The sequence below is a fragment of the Podarcis muralis genome, chromosome 16 (assembly GCF_964188315.1).
Source record: "Podarcis muralis chromosome 16, rPodMur119.hap1.1, whole genome shotgun sequence".
Lineage (NCBI taxonomy): Eukaryota > Metazoa > Chordata > Lepidosauria > Squamata > Lacertidae > Podarcis > Podarcis muralis.
Window position 1 is genome coordinate 9327176 of NC_135670.1, and position 14672 is coordinate 9341847.

Here is a 14672-nt window from a genome sequence, read left to right on the forward strand (position 1 = left end):
ACCCCACCTCTGACCGTTTCCCTCTTCTCTGCCAGCATCATGCCCGGTTTAACCTTCAGCAGCTGCAGCCATCGAAAGCTCCAGCAGATCCTGCAGAGCGACCGGGTGTGGTGCCTCCTCGACGTGCCGGATCCAGGGCGCCTGGTGGATTCTCGCTGCGGGAACTTCCTTGTGGAGGACAAGGAGGAGTGCGATTGCGGCCTCCTGGTGGTACGAAGGGCACCTCTCTCCCCATCTTCCTCCTCCTCTCCTCTTTATTATTATTATTTTTTTATTTATACCCTGCCCATCTGGCTGGGTTTCCCCACCACTCTGGGCGGCTCCCATCATCATCCAGCAATAAATAATCAAACATTAAAAACTTCCCTAAACAGGGCTGCCTTCAGATGTCTTCTAAACTTCAGATAGTTGTTTATTTCCTTGACATCTGATGGGAGGGCGTTCCATAGGGAGGGCGCCACTACCGAGAAGGCCCTCTGCCTGGTTCCCTGTAACTTCTCACAGTGAGGGAACCGCCAGAAGGCCCTCGGAGCTGGACCTCAGTGTCTGGGCTGAACGATGGGGTTTGAGACGCTCCTTCAGGTATATGGGGCGAGGCTGTTTAGGGCTTTAAAGGTCAGCACCTTTGCCCCATGCAGCTTCCAGATGCCCTTGCTGTGTAGTAACAATAATAATAATAATAAATAATAAATAAATAATAGTTTTATTATTTGTACCCCATCTATCTGACTGGGTTAGGGACGCGGGTGCCGCTGTGGGTAAAAGCCTCAGCGCCTAGGGCTTGCCGATCAAAAGGTCGGCGGTTCGAATCCCCGCGGCGGGGTGCGCTCCCGTTGCTCGGTCCCAGCACCTGCCAACCTAGCAGTTCGAAAGCACCCCGGGTGCAAGTAGATAAATAGGGACCGCTTACTGGCGGGAAGGTAAACGGTGTTTCCGTGTGCGGCTCTGGCTCACCAGATGCAGCTTTGTCACGCTGGCCACGTGACCCAGAAGTGTCTCCGGACAGCGCTGGCCCCCGGCCTCTTAAGTGAGATGGGCGCACAACCCTAGAGTCTGTCAAGACTGGCCCGTACGGGCAGGGGTACCTTTACCTTTACCTTTACCTTATCTGACTGGGTTGCTCCATTTATGAGAGGGTTGTGTTCCGAGGCACGGCACGTTGAGGTTAAGTCCTCTCATGTATGACTCCATATAGAGGCTTCAGCACAGAAGCCTAGGCCGAAAAGGGTCCCCTTGAAGTAGAGAGTTCTCCTTCGTAATTGACGGAGAAAGCTGGAGTTGGTGTGAAGGATGCGTCCTCTACGTTTTGCTGAGAGCCTGCTTTGGCTTTGCTCAGCTCACTGCGGCCCGGTATAGTTGTGCACGTTAAGCCTAAGCAAGGATCTGGGGCAGCCCAGTGGGTTTTTCACTGAACTGATGCCTTTCTCCTTTTTCAGGAGTGTACAGACCCATGTTGCAATGCGAGCTCGTGCAAGCTGATGCCCGGAGCCCAGTGCGCCATGGGGGGAGCCTGTTGCCACGAGTGCAAGGTAAGTTGTCGGAGCAGAGGAGGGAACATCTGCCAGTGGTTTCTCAGCCCTGCCTCGAAGGGGTGTTGCGTTCTCATTCACACAAGCCCTCTAATTTGACTTTTAAGTGAAAGCTTGCATGTTCCACCTAAAGATTTGTTGACCAATCCGGGAGACCTGCTGGTCTGTGACTGACAAGGCATGTTGGCCCCAAGTCTCTCTTGGGCCCCCTTTTGAGCCCCCAACTCTGATCTTGCAATAGTTATCTGAGGCCCTTCTCTGGGTGCCCCCTCCCTGAGTGGTCCCATGGGTGGCAACATGAGAGCAGGGCCTTTTCAGTGGTGGCTCCTCGCTTGCAGAATGCTCTTCCCAGAGAGGCCTGCCTGGTGCCATCAATACATACATTTAGACCCCAGACAAAAACATTTATTTTCCGCCAGGCCTTCAGCTTTTAATTCTCAGTAGCCTCTTTGTGGGCATGTGGTGTTCCAACCCTGCTTTTTAAAAATGTGAATGTATTCCAGATTTTTCTCTTTTGTGTGACGGTTTTGATGTGAATATTATTTGATTGATGTTGTATGTTGTTTGAGTTGCTTTTTTGTGGCAAATAATTTTTATGAACTACAATAATTTAGGGGTGTGTTTGCAGCACACAACTCCTAATAGGCATTTTTATGATTTTATGACTCCTCCTTGATGGCCAGAAACTTGATTTATTGCACTAATTTATTATACTGCTTAATGTTGCAATAGGCTTTTTTTCCACCAGGCCTTTGGCCAAGGCACAGTCTGACCACCTCCTTTGGTAATCCTCACATAACTCTAGCCCAATGGTTGCCATGAATTTGATTTTGAATTGATTTTAGAATGAATTGATTTTAGAATATACAGTGGTACCTTGGGTTACATATGCTTCAGGTTACAGACTCCTCTAACCCAGAACTAGTACCTTGGGTTAAGAACTTTGCTTCAGGATGAGAACAGAAATCGTGCTCCGGCGGCGTGGCAGCAGCAGGAGGCCCCATTAGCTAAAGTGGTGCTTCAGGTTAAGAACAGTTTCAGGTTAAGAACGGACCTCCGGAATGAATTAAGTACTTAACCCGAGGTACCACTGTATTTCAATTAATTGATTGCGATTTTATGTAAACTGTGTTATTTTTACTGTGTTAGCCGCTCTGAGCCTGGCTTCAGCTGGGGAGGGCGGGATAAAAATAAAATATTATTATTATTATTCGTCCTTCAACAGCTCCGCAGTGCAGGATTTCTCTGCCGGGAAGCCCAGAACGAATGCGACCTCCCCGAATACTGCGACGGTACCTCCCCGCGTTGCCGGGCCAACGTCCACAAGCAAGATGGGATGCCGTGTGGGGACGAGAAGGCCGTCTGCTATGCCGGGGTCTGCCCCAATTACTTGAGCCAGTGCCAAGAACTTTGGGGCCCAGGTGAGCTGGTGTTTGGGGCTGTGTGCAGGGGGGAGGGTTTTTCCAAGGGTGGGCTGGGGCGAGCGCCCGAGAAGGCCTGACCTGCTTCTTGGCCTCATCCGCACCATGCATTCAAAGCACGCTTACACCACTTTAAAATCCATAATTCAGAACAGTTTAGAACTTAAGAAGGGCCTCCTGGGTGAGGCCAATGGCCCATCTAATAGCCGGCATTCTGTGTTTTTTTTAAAAAGATATTTATTAAGCTTTTCAAATTATTACAAAATGAAAACAGAAAAAAGAAAAATACAAAATAAAAATGATTAAAAACAATCCAATCTTTCCATTACTTAACTTTCATTTGCTTATTTCCCGGACCTCCTCACACCTCCCTTTTTTGTATTCCAGTTCATTTTATTAGTTCAGCAAATCCTTTCCCTCTTTATTTAACCTAGTCTTTAATCTTAAAATATTATAGCATTAAATTTTTTACCTATTAATGATCCATTTTTTCATATTCCTTTATAGCATTACAGCTAAAAACCCCTATACTTCAATCCAACCTCATTTTAACACTCTTTAATTTTACAGTATTTCTGTAAATAGTCTTTAAATTTCTTCCAATCTTCTTCCACCGACTCTTCTCCCTGGTCTCGGATTCTGCCAGTCATTTCCGCCAGTTCCATATAGTCCATCATAATAGCCGGCATTCTGTTCTCACAGTGATCAACTGGGGAAACTGCAGGCAGGATCCGTGCACACCAGCTCTCTCCCTTTTTTCAGGGCTGGAGTCAGCACAAAGAAGCAGAGCCGCTTGTCAGTGAAGTTAACTGTTTATCCAAGGAAATAAACGTCCAACTCTTCAACCCTTCCCAGTAGGCCTTGCCCCCCCCTGTGGAGCAGTTGCCAGGACTGAAGATATACAATATACGATCTCTTTATTGTCATTGTCCCATGCAGAACAATGAAATTGAAAAACTACATAAAACTACTACAAAACTACATAAAACTACTACAAAACTACATACAGTGGTGCCTCGCAAGACGAAATTAATTCGTTCCGCGAGTTTTGTCGTCTTGCAAATTTTTTTCGTCTTGCGAAGCACGGTGTCGGATAAGTTTTGGAAAAGCTTCAAAAATCACCAAAGTCTTTAAAAACCTCAAAAAAGGCTACCACACCGCGTTCTATGAGTTGCTCCTCGAAGTCAAGTCGCAACTGTATTAACGGTGTTAAGAAAAAGGAAACAAACTTGCAAGACGTTTCCGTCTCGCGAAGCAAGCCCATAGGGAAAATCGTCTTGCGAAGCAGCTCAAAAAACAAAAAAACCTTTCGTCTAGCGAGTTTTTTGTCTTGCGAGGCATTCGTCTTGCGAGGTACCACTGTAAAACATTCAAAAAACCCTTTTAAAATACACTATACTATATAGAGACCCCTTATGTTGCGTTTAGAACCAGAATTGCATTTGCGTAGAAACTGTTTCTCAGGCGGCTAGTCCTGGTCTTTATAACCCTATATCTTCTTCCAGAAGGTCCTTGCCTTCTGCCCTTTCTAAGTCTCCTCCTCTCCTGGATGTTTCCCAAGCAGTCTTACACTGCTTCTGCGCACTTCTGTTCCGCTCCCCTCGTTATTCTCACGGGATCATAGATTTGGAAGGGACCCTGAGGATCATCTAGCCCAGCCTAGTGCAGGACTGTGTCCCATACGGGAATCAAACCTGCAACCTTGGCATTGCCAGCACCAAGCTCCAACCAGCTGAGCTATCTAGCTATACGATAGGTTCCTCAGTGTTAAATAACCACACATACACAATTTTTAGTGAACGTTCCCTCATAGTTGCTAACAAATACAGTGGTACCTCAGGTTACATACACTTCAGGTTACAGACTCTGCTAACCCAGAAATAGTGCTTCGGGTTAAGAACTTTGCTTCAGGATGAGAACAGAAATCGTGCTCTGGCGGTGCGGCGGCAGCGGGAGGCCCCATTAGCTAAAGTGGTGCTTCAGGTTAAGAACAGTTTCAGGTTAAGAACGGACCTCCGGAACGGATTAAGTACTGAGGTACCACTGTATATGGTTCTTTTGCCTGTTAATTTTTTCATTTATTCACAAGCCGTGACTATCAAAATGGCATCATGCTGCTGCTGTCGTTGGCTGTCCTGATTGTCTCTCCCCTGGCAGGTTCGGTCCCTGTCTCGGACGCCTGTGTGGCCTCATTGAATGGCAGAGGTGACCTGGAAGGGCACTGTGGTCAGCAAGCCGATGGTTCCTATTTGCCGTGTTCAGAGAAGTAAGTGCTTTTCCTGTAAGGGTGGGGGCCAGTGAGGGGCGTGGCCTATTGGAAGGGGCGTGGCCTGATAAGAGTTCCAAGGACCAGATCAAGTTGTTGGGGGGGGGGGGGCGATTCTGTCCCCCAGGCCTGAGGCTCACAAACCCCTTGTACAGGCAGACAAGACTAGCTTCCCTTGTTTTAGGCAGGTTTATCTTTCCTAGTTCTACCTGGAAATGCTGCAGGTCAAACCCAAAGCCCTTTTAAAAATTGTAGTAATAATGTAAGCTCAAAGGTATTGACAAACAAAAGCAGAATTGAAGTTACCAAACATGGGAGCAGTACAGAGGTTGTACTCGGGTTAGAGGCGCTTCAGGTTACAGGCGCTTCAGGTTACAGACTCCTCTAACCCAGAAATACAGGGACCTTGGTGGCGCTGTGGGTTAAACCACAGAGCCTAGGACTTGTCGATCAGAAGGTTGGTGGTTTGAATCCCTGCAACAGGCTAAGCTCCCGTTGCTCGGTCCCAGCTCCTGCCAACCTAGCAGTTCGAAAACACATCAAAGTGCAAGTAGATAAATAGGTACCTCTCCGGTGGGAAGGTAAACGGCGTTTCTCTGCGCTGCTCTGGTTCGCCAGAAGCGGCTTAGTCAAGCTGGCCACATGACCCGGAAGCTGTACTTCCTCGGCCAATAAAGCGAGATGAGCGCTGCAACCCCAGAGTCGGTCACGACTGGACCTAATGGTCAGGGGTCCCTTTACCTTAACCCAGAAATAGTACCTCGGGTTAAGAACTTTGCTTTAGGATGAGAATAGAAATTGCGTGGCAGTGTTGTGGCAGCAGTGGGAGGCCCCATGAAAGTGGTACCTCAGTTTAAGAACAGTTTCAGGTTAAGAACGAACCTCCAGAACGAATTAAGTTCTTACCCTGAGGTACCACTGTAAAAGCAACAAAAGACATTATGGAAGCTTTCCGTGAAAGGGAGAGAGTTTTCTTACATCTGAGTTTGATAGGTAAGAAATGAAATCCCATCTGAACAGCGTAGAAATGTCCCAAGTCTTCCTTACTCATAGAAACACATGGGGTATAGGAGTTATTTTCCCTGCAATGGCCGAAGCCCCCATATTGTACCGCAGTGACACTAGAAGTCTTGCTTCATTTACTTGAAAAAACTTGAGGGCTGGAGACTTGACGTGGAGAGAGTCAAGAGCAACCAGTGTGTCAAAGACTTGCAATCCCTTTCTGGCAGGGACGCCTTGTGTGGGCGGCTGCAGTGCCAACCCAGCAGTACCAATGCTAGAAAACAGAACAGAACGACCAGGGCTCCCGAATGCCCACATCACACCCCGACTCCTGTTGATGACATCCTGGATCTGGCCATGGTGTTGCCCGGCACAGGTTGTGGGGCTGGCAAGGTGAGTGGGCATCGTGCGGGCACAGGGGGTGTATCTTGTTAGGTCACCCCCCCCCCCTCCGCGAGCTGCCGCTTGGAACACAATCCTCCTCTGAGATGGTCAATTTGTTCCTTCTAGGACATATAGGACATAACATACAATTTGAAGATTGGGGAAAATTGTGGAGAATAGATTTAAAATTTACAGACTGTTCTCTTTTGAAAGAAGTTAATAATAATAATAATAATAATAATAATAATAATAATAATAATAATAATAATAATAATAAATAATAATTTTTATTTATATCCCGCCCTCCCCAGCCAAGGCGGCTAACAAGCAATAATAAAAACAAGTTAAATGATTACAACTTAAAAACAAAATTAAAAATACAACATTAAAATATTGAAACATTAAGATATTAAAATGTAGCCTCATCGCAGGAGGAGAAGGAAAAGAAAAAAGAAAGAGAGGGAGGGAATCAAATTGGCTCCAAGCCAAAGGCCAGGCGGAACAACTCTGTCTTACAGGAAAGAAATCAGATCCTGCAGGGCCCTGGTCTCATGAGACAGAGCGTTCCACCAGACCGGAGCCAGAGTTGAAAAGGCCCTGGCTCTGGTTGAAGCCAATCTAATTTCCTTAGGGCCCAGGACCTCAAGGGTGTTGCTATTTATGGACCTTGAGGCTCTCCGTGGGGCATACCGGGAGAAGCGGTCCCGTAGGTATGAGGGTCCTAGGCCGTGAAGGGCTTTACAAGTCAAAAGCAGCACCTTAGATCTGATCCTGTACTCCACCGGGAGCCAGTGCAGCTTGAAAAGCACTGGGTGACTATGCTCCCATGGCAGAGACCCCGATGTATAGATGGTATATAATACCAGTACAGATTGCAAGAATGTACAAAACTGGGTCAAACGTATGCTGGAAGTGTAAAGAAAAAGAAGGGACTTTTTACCATATGTGGTGGGATTGTAGAGAAATTTTTTAAAAATTGGGAAATGATATATAACGAGTTGAAGAAAATGTTTAAATTAACATTTGTAAAAAAAACCCCAGAAGCATTTTTGTTAGGGATTGGGGAGGGGGAGGGAAAAATGGGGGGGGGGGAATGAAGAGGATATGTTTTGATAATTTGTTATGTTGAAATTCTTAATAAAAACTATTTTTTTTAAAAAACTGTTCCTTCTCTGGTTGCAGGTGTGTGTTGACCAACGGTGTCGAGAGCTCTCCTCGCTCAAGCTGCCAGCATGCCAGTGCAACAGCCATGGGGTAAGTGGAAGGACTTGGGGGGCAGAGCCGTAGTGGTCTGGGGTTGCAGGGGTTGCGTGGGTCTGCCGAAGACCCATTACGATTTCTGCAGCCCAGTCCCCGCCTCCAGAATCCTAGAGCCAGCCAATCAGCATGAAAGGAGAGCTTTTTAGCCGCTGAGAAGTCTTCTCGTCCTTTGTGCTGATTGGAGCCAATGGGAGTGGAAGGAGGGGAGTCGGCCATTGAGGATGGGCTCCTGGGGTCACTCTGGAGAAGGGGCTCGGGAATAACACCTAGGGGGATTTTGTTCTGTATATGCTCCAAATCTAAGCATTTAGGAACACACTGAAATCACAAGACGCTTCAGTTTCGAGAGAACGGCGTGCAAGTTCTGTTGTGGACAGTGGGACTTTCAGGGAAACGCAACTTAAGTTATTCTGAAAGAAGATATCGGAGCACTCCAAGTTATTTGCCCATGAATGTGCACAGAAAATAGATCTGGCTGAAAGGCCACACAGGGAGGTTTTCATTGAGTGTTGCAATGTCTCTGCCCAGTACAGTCGTACCTTGGTTTTCGAACAGCTTAGTTCTCAAACGTTTTGGCTCCCGAACGTCGCAAATCCAGAAGTGACTGTTCCGGTTTGCGAACTGTTTTTGGAAGCCGAACGTCCGACAGGGCTTCCAATTGGCTGCAGGAGTTTCCTGCAGCTAATCAGAAGCCGTGCTTTGGTTTTTGAACGTTTTGGGAGTCGAACGGACTTCTGGAATGGATTCCGTTTGACTTCCAGGGTACGACTGTATACCTGTAGGAGCATCTCCATCTTCATCGTTCAGCCCGGACACTGAAGTCCAGCTCCGAGGGATTTCTGGCGGTTCCTTCCCTGTGAGAAGTGAAGCTACAGGGAACCAGGCAGAGGGCCTTCTTGGCAGTAGCGCCCGCCCTGTGGAACCCCCTCCCATAAGATGCCAAGGAGATAAATAACTATATGACTTTCAGAAGACATCTGAAGGCAGCCCTGTATCGGGAAGTTTATAGTGTTTGATGTTTTGCTGTGTTCTTATTCTGTTGGAAACCACCCAGAGTAGAATTCTAAGATTATTGTACAATCTTGGTAAAGGGTGTGGCAGTGATTATTGTGAAGGCACCTCTGAACCTGCCACTACTCTACTGTATGGGAGGAGGGGAGTTAGAAGCCAGGAATCTCCTCCCCATTCCCCTCACAGAACTACAATTCCCAGAGTTCCTTGCGACGACAGATTGCGAAACCCCTCTGGGAATTGTAGCTCTGTGAGGGGAATGGGGGGGTGTTGCCTAACAACTCTCAGTCCCCTTAACAAACTACAGTTTCCAAAGATGCTTTGAGGGAAGGCATGGCCCATTTAAAGTGGTATGATACTGATTTAACTATTGCATGGATGGAGGCTGAGTTTCAGCAACCCCATCTCCCATAGAGGCGGATTGGGGCCTCCGAGGGTAACCCCTTGATGGGCCACGATGTGGCGGAAGTGAAGGGAAAAAAGAAAGTGCTCTGGCCTTTTCCGATTCTGCCAAGTCACCTCCTTCTGTGGGTCCTTCTTCCCTGTTTGCAGGTATGTAACAGCAAAGGACACTGCCATTGTCAGTCTGGCTGGGCTCCTCCGAACTGTCTGAGCAGCGGGTCGGGGGGCAGCATAGACAGCGGATCAGCTGCTATGGAGTCAAGTAAGTAGCCGTGGGGCCCAGTGGGCTGGGATAAGTGCTGCAATTCTCAAAGAGGCTGAACGGTCAATTGTAGCTCTCTGGGGGGAATAGGGGTTGCTCCTAACAGCTCTCGTTACCCTTATCAAACCCCGGGTCCCGGGGATCTTTGGGAGAAGCCATGACTGTTTCAAGTGGCATCACAGGGCCTAGGACCCTCGTACCTACGGGACCGCCTCTCCCGGTCTGCCCCACGGAGAGCCTCAAGGTCCATAAATAGCAACACCCTAGTGGTCCCAGGCCCTAAGGAAATTAGATTAGCTTCAACCAGAGCCAGGGCCTTTTCAACACTGGCTCCGGCTTGGTGGAACGCTCTGCCTCTTGAGACCAGGGCCCTGCAGGATCTGATTTCTTTCCGCAGGGCCTGTAAGACAGAGTTGTTCCGCCTGGCCTTTGGCTTGGAGCCAATTTGATTCCCTCCCTCTCTTTCTTTTTTCTTTTCCTTCTCCTCCTGCGATGAGGCATTTTAATTAGGCATTTTAATATTTTAATGTTTTGGTATTTTAATGTTGAATTTTAATTTTGTTTTAAGTTGTAATCATTCAACTTGTTTTTATTATTGCTTGTTAGCCGCCCTGAGCCCGGGCTTGGCTGGGGAGGGCGGGGTATAAATAAAAAACTATTACAGTGGTACCCCGCAAGACGAACGCCTCGCAAGACGGAAAACCCGCTAGACGAAAGGGTTTTCCGTTTTGGAGGCACTTCGCAAGACGAAGTTCCCTATGGGCTTGCTTCGCAAGACGAAAGCCCATAGGGAAATCTCCGGGACAGCGGGGAAGCGCCTCCGCTGTCGCCCGCCAGCATTTTAAAAAGCCCCGGGACAGCGGGGGACTTCTCCGCTGTTCCGGGGCAATTTAAAAGCCCCGGACCATGCCCCGATGCCGGGCGGTGGGGCGGGAACGCCTCCCCCCGCCGCCCGCCATCAGGACCATGCCCCGATGCCGGTGGACGGGCGGGAACGCCTCCCCCCGCCGCCCGCCATCGGGACCATGTCCCGATGCCAGGGACGGGGCCGCGAAGCCTGGGCGCGCTGATCTCGGCGCGCCCAGGCTTCAGGATGCCGGCATCTCTCCGCAAGCAGCGGCAGCGCTGCCGCTTTTTGCGGAGAGGTCCGCGAAGCCTGGGCGCGCTGATCTCGGCGCGCCCAGGCTTCAGGATGCCGGCATCTCTCCGCAAGCAGCGGCAGCGCTGCCGCTTTTTGCGGAGAGGTCCGCGAAGCCTGGGCGCGCTGATCTCGGCGCGCCCAGGCTTCAGGATGCCGGCATCTCTCCGCAAGCAGCGGCAGCGCTGCCGCTTTTTGCGGAGAGGTCCGCGAAGCCTGGGCGCGCTGATCTCGGCGCGCCCAGGCTTCAGCATGCCGGCATCTCTCCGCAAGCAGCGGCAGCGCTGCCGCTTTTTGTGGAGAGGTCCGCGAAGCCTGGGCGCGCTGATCTCGGCGCGCCCAGGCTTCAGGATGCCGGCATCTTTCCGCAAGCAGCGGCAGCGCTGCCGCTTTTTGCGGAGAGGTCCGCGAAGCCTGGGCGCGCTGATCTCGGCGCGCCCAGGCTTCAGGATGCCGGCATCTCTCCGCAAGCAGCGGCAGCGCTGCCGCTTTTTGCGGAGAGGTCCGCGAAGCCTGGGCGCGCTGATCTCGGCGCGCCCAGGCTTCAGGATGCCGGCATCTCTCCGCAAGCAGCGGCAGCGCTGCCGCTTTTTGCGGAGAGGTCCGCGAAGCCTGGGCGCGCTGATCTCGGCGCGCCCAGGCTTCAGGATGCCGGCATCTCTCCGCAAGCAGCGGCAGCGCTGCCGCTTTTTGCGGAGAGGTCCGCGAAGCCTGGGCGCGCTGATCTCGGCGCGCCCAGGCTTCAGCATGCCGGCATCTCTCCGCAAGCAGCGGCAGCGCTGCCGCTTTTTGTGGAGAGGTCCGCGAAGCCTGGGCGCGCTGATCTCGGCGCGCCCAGGCTTCAGGATGCCGGCATCTTTCCGCAAGCAGCGGCAGCGCTGCCGCTTTTTGCGGAGAGGTCCGCGAAGCCTGGGCGCGCTGATCTCGGCGCGCCCAGGCTTCAGGATGCCGGCATCTCTCCGCAAGCAGCGGCAGCGCTGCCGCTTTTTGCGGAGAGGTCCGCGAAGCCTGGGCGCGCTGATCTCGGCGCGCCCAGGCTTCAGGATGCCGGCATCTCTCCGCAAGCAGCGGCAGCGCTGCCGCTTTTTGCGGAGAGGTCCGCGAAGCCTGGGCGCGCTGATCTCGGCGCGCCCAGGCTTCAGCATGCCGGCATCTCTCCGCAAGCAGCGGCAGCGCTGCCGCTTTTTGTGGAGAGGTCCGCGAAGCCTGGGCGCGCTGATCTCGGCGCGCCCAGGCTTCAGGATGCCGGCATCTTTCCGCAAGCAGCGGCAGCGCTGCCGCTTTTTGCGGAGAGGTCCGCGAAGCCTGGGCGCGCTGATCTCGGCGCGCCCAGGCTTCAGGATGCCGGCATCTCTCCGCAAGCAGCGGCAGCGCTGCCGCTTTTTGCGGAGAGGTCCGCGAAGCCTGGGCGCGCTGATCTCGGCGCGCCCAGGCTTCAGCATGCCGGCATCTCTCCGCAAGCAGCGGCAGCGCTGCCGCTTTTTGCGGAGAGGTCCGCGAAGCCTGGGCGCGCTGATCTCGGCGCGCCCAGGCTTCAGGATGCCGGCATCTCTCCGCAAGCAGCGGCAGCGCTGCCGCTTTTTGCGGAGAGGTCCGCGAAGCCTGGGCGCGCTGATCTCGGCGCGCCCAGGCTTCGGCATGCCGGCAACTCTCCGCAAGCAGCGGCAGCGCTGCCGCTGCTTGCGGAGAGGTCCGCGAAGCCTGGGTGGACAGCTTTTGAAGGCAGGGGGGGAGCAAAGACTTTCGCCCCCCGCCGGCCTTCAGAAGAGGTCCTGGACCTCTTCTGAAGGCCAGCGGGGGGCAAAAGTCTTTGCTCCCCCCTGCCTGCCTTCCCGGGAGAGCGGAGAAACGCAGCGCGTCCCGGAGGGCTTTTGAATGCAGGCGGGGGGGGGGCAAAGACTTTTGCCCCCCCCCCCAGCCTTCAGAAGAGGTCGGGGGACAGACTGTCCCCGGACCTGGTCTGAAGGCGGTTTCCCTAGGAACGCATTAATTGATTTTCAATGCATTCCTATGGGAAACCGTGCATCGCAAGACGAAAAACTCGCAAGACGAAGAGACTTGCGGAACGAATTAATTTCGTCTTGCGATGTACCACTGTATTATTATTATTATTATTTAAATGCGACTCGACAAACTTCTCGCATCAAAACCTTTGAAAAGGCCTTCAGCTATTTTTCTAGCCGTTAGCTTCCATTGCTGCCATTGATAACCTGCTTTCAGGTCTTGCTTTCGGGCTTCCCCATGCGGAATCCAGTTGACCACTGGGAGAACAGGATCCTGAAGCAGGTGACCCTTTGGCCTGATCCAGCAGCCATGCTGTTTTTATGTTCCTATCTGACACCCGTTCTGGGCCTGTTAACAACTCAGTTGGCTCAAGAGAGGCATGGTTAGCCAGGAGTCTTATTTCTATTACTTACTTCTATTTTATTTTATTACTTACTATTTATTATCTACCTAATCATCATTATTTAAATCATATTCATGTGTTGAAACGCATGTTTTCAAAGCCTCTTCTGGAAGCCGTAAACGTTGCGAGGCAAGACAATTTTGAAAATAAAACATCAGTAACAGCAATGGAAAATACCATAAAAGGAGGCAGACAATTGCTCTTCTGCTTTCTTTTACAACAGTGATTTCCCAAAAGTGCTGTAGCCTGAGGCTGGCTTTTTTCCTTTTCTCTTCCAAATTAAAAAACTTGAAGGTGCACATAATTCATAGACCCAGAAAGTAGGTCCCAGTGAAAGGTCACACAGCCTTGAAGGACACTCATGCATATACAATCCAGCCACATAGTTGTTATATCTCCCTAGCATCCCTTCCAGACATCCTTTTTATCTTGCATTCCTGACAATTTGTGCTCCTGATGGCATCAGGATGGTTTTGTATGCGATCCTGCTCTTGATACCCTTTGCTTCTCTTTTCTGTCCCGCTTTTGTTATGTTCTAATAGCACGAGACTCCCCCCCTCCAGGCGGCAATAATGTTGATAACATTGGGGAAGCTTTGCAGAACTGCTAGTAAAAGCAGGATGGCGTGGGGGACGGTTAAAAATCCGCCATGAATGCGTGCTTTTTTTCGTCGATGAGAAGAACCTAAGGAGATCCAAGCAGGCTCGTCTCGCGTTCTTAACTTTGCAGAACACAGCTGCAAAGCACAGCAGCCCAGGGTTGTCCCAAGCGAAGTCCTACAGAGAGCAGACCCCTTTAAATAACTCTGTCCAAATTGGTCGCGTTGTGGGTTTACTCTCGGGACTAGCACTGGATGCAAACCCCAGTCTGGAGGAACCCCCTAGTGCAGCGGTTCTCAACCTGTGGGTCCCCAGATGTTGTTGGACTACAACTCCTATCATCCCTGAGCTCTGGCCTTGCTAGCTAGGGGTGATGGGAGTTGTAGTTCAACAACATATGGGGACCCACAGGTTGAGAAAGGCTGCCCTAGTGTATCATTGCAGGAGGAGATCAGTATCCAGGCCAGATTCTAGGGAAAGAGAACAGCCAGAAGATCCTAGGAAGCGTGGATGAGGCCAGGGGCCTATCTAGTCCAGTATCCTGTTCTCACAGTGGCCAATTGGATGCCTGCAGGAAGACCACAGGCAGGGCGTAAAGGAAAGAGCCCACTGTTGCTCGTAGGAACTTAAGAACAGCCGTGCAGCCCGGATCAGGCCATCCAGCATCTTGCCCTCACAGTGGCCGACCAAATGCCTGTGGGAAGCCTGCGAGCAGGACCCAAGTGCGAGAGCAGCTCCCTCCATTTGTGACTCCCAGGAACTCCCAGTATTCAGAGGGACATCCAGCCTCCGACAGGAGAGGCAGAGCAATAGCCATTGTGGCTAGCAGCCACACATAGCCAACAGCTTTGCCCTCCGCAAATTCATCTAATCCTCTTTCAAAGCCATCCAAGTCGGTGGCCATCCCGGCCTCATGTGGCAGAGAGTTCCATAGTTTAACTGCGTGAAGAAAGACTTTCTGCTGATCTGTCCCGAATCTTCCAACATTCAG

General features: G+C 51.0%; 1 protein-coding gene across 8 annotated transcripts in view; it reads left to right on the plus strand.

Annotated features, from left to right (window-relative positions):
- The window catches only part of ADAM15 (ADAM metallopeptidase domain 15), a 46154-nt gene that overhangs the window by 17553 nt on the left and 13929 nt on the right, over positions 1 to 14672 (plus strand). For all 8 annotated transcript variants that reach the window (XM_028709747.2, XM_028709745.2, XM_028709749.2 and 5 more), the window contains exons 12-18: positions 36 to 210; positions 1437 to 1529; positions 2755 to 2950; positions 5108 to 5216; positions 6446 to 6611; positions 7785 to 7856; positions 9426 to 9537. In XM_028709747.2, coding sequence (XP_028565580.2) covers positions 36 to 210; positions 1437 to 1529; positions 2755 to 2950; positions 5108 to 5216; positions 6446 to 6611; positions 7785 to 7856; positions 9426 to 9537 — 923 coding nt within the window. The remainder of the gene's footprint in view (positions 1 to 35; positions 211 to 1436; positions 1530 to 2754; positions 2951 to 5107; positions 5217 to 6445; positions 6612 to 7784; positions 7857 to 9425; positions 9538 to 14672) is intronic.